Here is a 7,416-nt window from a genome sequence, read left to right as displayed (position 1 = left end):
TATATAACCAATACAATCCCTTTCCCATTGTCAAGACCCATCACCTGAAGTACCTTGGCTTCTTCCAATGCAGTCAATGAATTCACCATTAAGCTGGCCATACACCTTACAACCATCACACGATTTTCTTTGTGCGATGGTTGTAAGGTCATTAAAATTTCGTACGACCTGCCCATCTTGGACAGGCAGATGGCACTTGCCGATGATTGCTATGCTGAGCGGGTTCGGCCCGCATGGCTTTCGTCTTCCGAGCACTCTTCCAACCCACCGAAAATCGTACGATTTTCGGCAGGTTTTCCAGCGTGCTAGGAAGACGAAAGTCATGCGACCGTACAGTAGATGCGGTCGCGCGCTGCCCATACACCTGCCGACTATCGTACGATCGCAGGATCACCGGAAATCAACATTTGACTATGTTTGATGGGGTATTCGAGCTATAATCGAATGAGGGTTCATAGCAGAAAGGAAAATTTCCGACCAAAAATCTACTAGTGTATGTCCACCTTTAGTCTGATTGCTCACACCCTATGTATAGGTCTGTCTTATTTCTGTCTCTTCATACCCTGGAGTATTCTTGTGAATTACATGGACTGTGTTTGCACATGATCTGACCATTAGCCAGTTAACTGCTACTGTCTGTTGTTTGCTCAGACCATCTCTAGCTTCTGCCCCCTTAGTTGGCTGTCACCCTGAGTGACACACAGGTCCACCAAACTCTGTGAAAGCTAAATGCATTGAGTTATACATGCTGAAATAATTTTTTTAAAGGTAAATTGAATCTCAGTAGACCTGTTTCTCCATAATAAAGATAAATGTAAGACCGCTCACTATGCTCCCTTAAAAAATCCTTCTTTTTTTCCAAATAATCATAGGAGACAAGATAAAGCTCTGACACTTTTTCCACTGTACTCAACACTTTGTAAGAGCACATTTCTTCTTTTTTATGTTGTTGAGGATGGAAGTGAGCCTCAATCTGCACTTGGCAGGCTGCTAGGCTGGCATTGTATGACCGACTTGAAGTAGGTGTTATATTATAAACCCAATTCACCACCTGTAGAGATGGGGAGGATAAGTGCATATAAATGACTTACTCTTGGTAACCACACCTCTACCTCTCACATAAAGGTCAGTTTATAATATATGCTTTTTTATTACAGTGCATTCGTTTTTAATATTTACACTGGGGAAATTGATAATATTAGCTGTCTATGTCCTCTCAAGGGGTTCTTATCCTTGCTCTCTGAGTTTTCACAATTCCCGTTGCTGACTTCTATCCTCACGTAGGTAGTTGTATTTTATTTTTTTCCTTGAACCAAAATGAGAGTCAGAAATAAAATCATCTTTAGCAATTGGCACCTGTCCATCAGCAAGAGTATTGCTATTATCACAGTCATGTAGACCTCATCTCTCTTAAAATTACAATGCTCTTGTTCCAAGGAGATCCTGTTTAATCAACCCACATCCCCACTTACAGTCAACTCCACTTTCCTCTTCACAACTCGTTATGTTGCAGAAAAGATTAATGGCCATATAATGGTTTAATAACACACCACCATGGGTTCCTAATCACCAGCCCCAAAGGCACACAGCTCTCCTTCATTCCTGGCAACATTCAGAAACGAGCCTGGAAAACCAGAGATTATCACTGCTAAATTTTGCTGAGCTGGGATTCTATGTAGCAGGCAGTTAATAATGAAGTACATTGTCCTCTTTCAGGCACTCCATCAATGCTGTGCATGTGGGTCACCTATGTAGCATATTTTATATAAATTAATATATACAGTATCATTTCCCCAGAGAGGCGTTCTACTCCACCTGGCCTCTGTTAATTAAATGGCATATGTTTCCCAAAACTGGAACAGCCATAACTTTGGTATTTACTATGCTTGTTAATGTTCAGTATGCGTCCACCACGTAAACATTAAACTAAAAATACAAAAAAAAAAATGGTTATAGTTATTAAGACTGTTTGTCATGTAGTTCTTCCACTTTGACTTCAAGTAATAGTAATAGTCAGCTTTTATTAAATATATTTCTGTTGATCCTAATATGAAGATCCTTGTTCAGTCACTTCCTGTTATAGGGTGACAGCTTTCTTTCCATGTCTCCCAATTGTGTTTTTGTGCCGTCACCCTATCACACAGGCTGCCAATAGAGACTATCAGGTGTCCATTTGAACAGACATTTTGCAGTTTTCAATAATCGATTATAATCGATTATGTCGATTAGTTGTTGCAGCCCTAGTACAGTTTACTGTTATTTTCATTAAGAAACCTGCCCTGAGAAATGCCATGCAGCCATAGATGGAGTGCATGTAGACATGAAACGATTGTAAAGAAGGCTGCAGGAGATCAGCAACACTTACATGTAACAAGAAATTAGAAAAGCTGGAAAAAGTATTTTATTTAGAAAATGGCAATTGTTTCTCATTGTTTCTATTCATGTGGAACTCTAGCCAGAATGGGTATTACCTTTTAATGTGCCCAAACCCCTGACCTTTCACTGCTGATTGTTCAGAAAAAGCAGTATGCATTTAGAAAATAAAGTAATTACTGCATACACTCCAATCAACTTTTGGCTAGATGAACATTTTCTGTATATATTTGGACCTGTTTTACTTGACAAAGGATGTGTATCTCTTTGCAGCCAGTCTAATGATCGAGGCACATAGCCAGGTCCACTGCACAGACAGGTCCACAGCTAGGTCCACTACACAGACAGGTTACAGCCAATTCTACTACACAGACAGGTCCACAGCTAGGTTCACTGCACAGACAGGTCACAGCCAATTCTACTACACAGACAGGTCCACAGCTAGGTCAACTGCACAGACAGGTCACAGCAAAGTCCCCCTACATACCCTGTTTCCCTGAAAATAAGACCTACCCTGAAAATAAGACCTAGTACTATTTTTGGGAATTGCTAAAATATAAGAACTACCCCGAAAATAAGACCTAGCTGTGACCATTCCCAGTGCCGGTGGTGGCATAAGGGGAACTTAAAGAGCTGCGGGAGAGGCAGGAGAGAATCAGCAGTGCCAACGAAGCCAACGCTAGAGGAAGCGAGGTGGCAGCGGAGGGAGCAGAACCGCATAAGCCGATGCCTCCTCTATAGCGCCGCCTCCTGTCACAGGCGGAGTGATGCCAAATGCACTCCGCCTTTGAGAAATCCATAGTGAAAGTGCGCTTCGCTCATTCTGGCCAGCGATTTGTTAGCAAATTGCTCTTGGAAAGGCACAGCAACCCTGGCTGCCCTGATCACCATATTTTTCTACATGAATAAGTGTGGATTGCTGTGCATTAAAAAAAAAAAAAAGACCTACCCCGAAAATAAGACCTAGTGTGTTTTTTTGAGCCAAAAAAAATATAAGGCAGTGTCTTATTTACGTGGAAACATGGTAGATAGGCCTACAGTCACGCCCACTGCGCAGACAGGTCTACAGCCAAGTTCACTGCATGGACAAGTCCACAGCCATGTCCACTGCACTGATTGGTCCACAGCCAGGTGTACTACATAGACAGGTCTACAGCCAGGTCCACTGCACTGATTGTTCCAAAGCCAGGTGCACAACATAGGCAGGTCCTCAGCCAGGTCCACTGCAAAGGCAAGTCCACAGCCAGGTCCACAGTACAGGCAGGTCCACAGCCAGGTTCACTGAACAGCTAGGTCCATTGCACAGACAGGTCCACAGCCAGGTCCACCATACAGACAGGTCTGCAGCCAGGTCCACTGCAGAGATTGGTCCACAGCCAGGTCCACTGCACAGATTGGTCTACTGCACAGACAGGGCCACAGCTAGGTCCACTGCCTAGACAGGTGCACAGCTAGCTCCACTGCATAGACAGGTTTACAGCCCGGTCCACTGCATGTTCACTGCACAGACAGGTCCATAGCTAAGTCCACTGCACAGATTGGTCCACATCTAGGTCCACTGCATAGACAGGTCTACAGCCAGGTCCACTGCATGGACAGGTCCACAGCCAAGTTCACTGCACAGACAGGTCCTCAGCTAGGTCCACTGCATAGACAGGTCTACAGCAAGGTTCACTGCATGGACAGGTCCATAGCCATGTCCACTGCACTGATTGGTCCACAGCCAGGTCCACTAAACAGACAAGTCCACACAGTCAAGTCCATGTGGCAGCAGATTGTGGTCAAGATCATACTTGTAGCATGCTGATATGTCATTCTGTGTCACTCACTATGTGTCACTCTCCTTTTGTCGAAATATTCGCTGTCAGTAGTATATCTGCGTGGCAGCAAAGCCTACTTGGCTCTTAGTGCTAGACCTCCCTTTCCCAGTCTATGATGTACACTAAGAAACCTGATACTATGAAAATTCAGATTCTATTTGAATTTACAAAAAAAAAATACATTTATAAATTTTTCTTGACTACAAAACTGCATTCATTTATGTTTTATATCAAACTGTAGTTCAACTTTAGGTCACAGGTAGAAGAAAAAATATTAATATCTAAAGAATATAACAGATAACATGGCACAGGCCCTGCTTTATTTTTATGTAACAGTGTGTCTATTAATTCATTGTCATTTTATCACATAGCTTTGAAAATGAGACATAATGTGATACTTTTTTTTTTTAAATCACTGAATATAAAGGGGATCTCTTTGCTAAAAGCGAGTATTAATCATTACAGTTTAAGAAAAGTGTTACCTTGTCCTCAGGCTGTATTACATGCTCATCTATAAACTCCATTGTGTTTTCACTATGCACATTGAATTATTATTCTTAGGTATTTTTACATTAAAGTGACATTAAACCCTCAGATGTTTTAACATAAACCAATACTGTAATGTGTGCCTTACTGTAATCCATGGTTGTTTCCCTTCTCTTTGCTGCTCTTCCTTTTAAATCCGTATATCTTCTCATGCTTGGGGAGAACTTCCCTTTGCAGCTGAGTGCCTCTTCCTGTAGTGCTGGCTCAGGTTGTGAACCTACACACAGACACCATATATCCATTCCAGAGACAAGGCAGTCAGCTGCAAAACAGAAGTTCTGCCCAGCATGAGAAGAGATACGGATTTAAAAGGAAGAGCAGCAAAGAGAAGGGAAACTACCATGCATTACAGTAAGGCACATATTACAGTATTGTTTTATGTAAAAAAAATCTACCTAACTACCTAAGTCCCGGCATCTTAAATTGTATCTATACCCAACACCTTTTTCTTTAGCTTACGAGAGAGTGAGGAATGATCAGAACACCTCTCAGCTCTTAGAGGCTCTGCTGGAGAGATTCTTTCACTTCCTGTCTAGTAAAAATTTGTTCCCAGGGCAGGAATTTCTCTAACAGTAGCTTTTGGTGTCCTCAATTTCTTTTTCTATTTCAAAAGGGAAATGTCAGGGTTGTGTGACAGAACTGTGTAAATTTCAAGAATGATTGGGCAGGAATACAAATGCTGTGGCAGGTAAAACAACTCTTAGATATGTATGTCATCTGTGTATTTAGCTGTTGGACTTTGATTAATTTTAGTAGAAGGTAGTTATAGCAAGTTATTGAAATTTTTACAAGAACATTTTTATAAAATACACAATAAGATGTATGTCCATATGATGTATAAGAATAAGATGTATGTTCATATTTTGTAGAATAATAAGACGTATGTAAATAATATGCATGATATTAAGAGGAATGTTAATAAGACTTATGTTCATAGTCAGATTTGCAGAGGTCTGATATACCAGCATGTGGCACTCATGTATTTTTTTCCATTTGTTTAGGTACAAGCAGCACAGAGGTAAAAGAAAACCGCAATGTTGGAAACAGAGAGGACCTGGCTTTATCTAGTGACAGACCAAAAGTCGGGCCAGCGGGCCTTAAACGAAAGCGGCCCCTGGAGGAAGGAAATGGTGGCCATTTTTGCAAGCTGCAGATTATTCTAAAGAAACTTTCATGGTCAGTAACTCCGAAAAACGCCCTTGTTCAGCTCCATGAACTAAAACCTGATTTGCAATACAGAATAGTGTCTCAAACCGGTCCAGTCCATGCCCCTGTGTTCTCCGTGGCGGTGGAAGTCAATGGGCTGACGTTCGAGGGCAGCGGACCTACAAAGAAGAAAGCAAAAATGAGGGCAGCTGAGCTGGCTCTTAAATCATTTGTCCAGTTTCCAAACGCTTGTCAGGCTCACTTTGCAATGGGGAACTGCATCAACCCCTCAACTGATTTCACATCCGACCAGGCAGACTTCCCAGACACTCTGTTCAAAGAGTTCGAGCCAACAGCACACAGCGAGCACTTCGCCTCGTACAGCCCGGTTAATAACGAATTGCTTTCCAGTGCATATCGACATGGGAGATTAGTCTGCCACACGTTGGACTTAATGGCCCATACTAAACAAAACAAGCACAAGATGGCATCCCCAGCTGAGAGTGAGAAGAACCCAGTGGTGATGCTAAATGAACTGAGACCTGGGCTGAGGTACATCTGCCTTTCAGAGACTGCGGAGAAACAGCACATCAAGCGTTTTGTAATGGCGATGAGGGTTGATGGGAGGACATTTGAAGGTTCAGGACGGAGTAAGAAGCTGGCCAAAGCCCAAGCAGCACAGGCAGCCTTACAGGCCCTCTTTAATATTCAGCAGACTGGCCACATTCCCAATAGGAGCAAGTCTAACCATTTGCCACAGGTAAGTGGCCATAATTTATCAGCAGTCAATAGAAATGTTTTGTTTAAAGTGTCATTCTATCTTCACAACCTGGAAAACAGAACAAAACATGGATCATGTGTGCTAATTTATTTTATTTAGATAAATACCTTAACCCCAGGCTTTTCCATTTTTAAGTGATATTAAAGAGGAACTTTACCCAAATCTTCCAAATAACAACAAAGGCACCTTTAGAAATGTTTAGTAATGACAATCTACAAACAGATACTTTTAGATAATTGCCAGCTTTTTATTTTCTGCATACCTTATTTTTATTTTCTTCCCCAGTCTTCTGACAGTGGCCATTTTAACAAAGTGCAGATTAATCTATCTCCCTTTACTTCCTGGAACTCTGGCAAATGTGACTAGGACATGTGACCGTGCACATCATCTCAGGGGAGGAAAATGCCTTTCCCTGAGATCTCATGAGATTACAGATGAGATTTCCTTACTGATGTAATCTTCCGAGGATGCAATGCTTGAGCACAATTACATCATTTGTGCCAAAGTGGAAGTGGGGGAAAAAAAAAGAAATTGTAAGTAAAATAAAAGTATGTTTGTTTAGCTAATGAATGTAAAATGATTTCATATCAGCATGCAGATCTGTATGCTGATGTCATTTATAGTCAGTGCGGGTAAAGGTCTGCTTTATAGGTGAAGTATTGGGAAAGAAAAGTGTACTCTCCCCAATACTTAGACCTGATGTGTGACACTGCAGGTACCGAGAGCTGAGTGACCACGAAGTGCTGATCG

The 7,416-nt window shown here is 41.8% G+C and overlaps 1 protein-coding gene across 1 annotated transcript in view; it reads left to right on the top strand.

Moving 5' to 3' along the window:
• ADARB2 (adenosine deaminase, RNA specific B2 (inactive)) overlaps positions 1-7,416 on the top strand; it is a 450,356-nt gene that overhangs the window by 301,719 nt on the left and 141,221 nt on the right. Inside the window, exon 4 of the mRNA XM_018554192.1 lies at positions 5,741-6,645. Within this exon, the coding sequence (XP_018409694.1) occupies positions 5,741-6,645 (905 nt within the window). The remainder of the gene's footprint in view (positions 1-5,740; positions 6,646-7,416) is intronic.

The sequence above is a fragment of the Nanorana parkeri genome, unplaced genomic scaffold (genome assembly GCF_000935625.1).
Source record: "Nanorana parkeri isolate BGI_ZX_2015 unplaced genomic scaffold, ASM93562v1 scaffold145, whole genome shotgun sequence".
In the NCBI taxonomy this organism is placed as follows: Eukaryota; Metazoa; Chordata; class Amphibia; order Anura; family Dicroglossidae; genus Nanorana; species Nanorana parkeri.
This window is presented reverse-complemented; position numbering and strand designations above follow the sequence as displayed.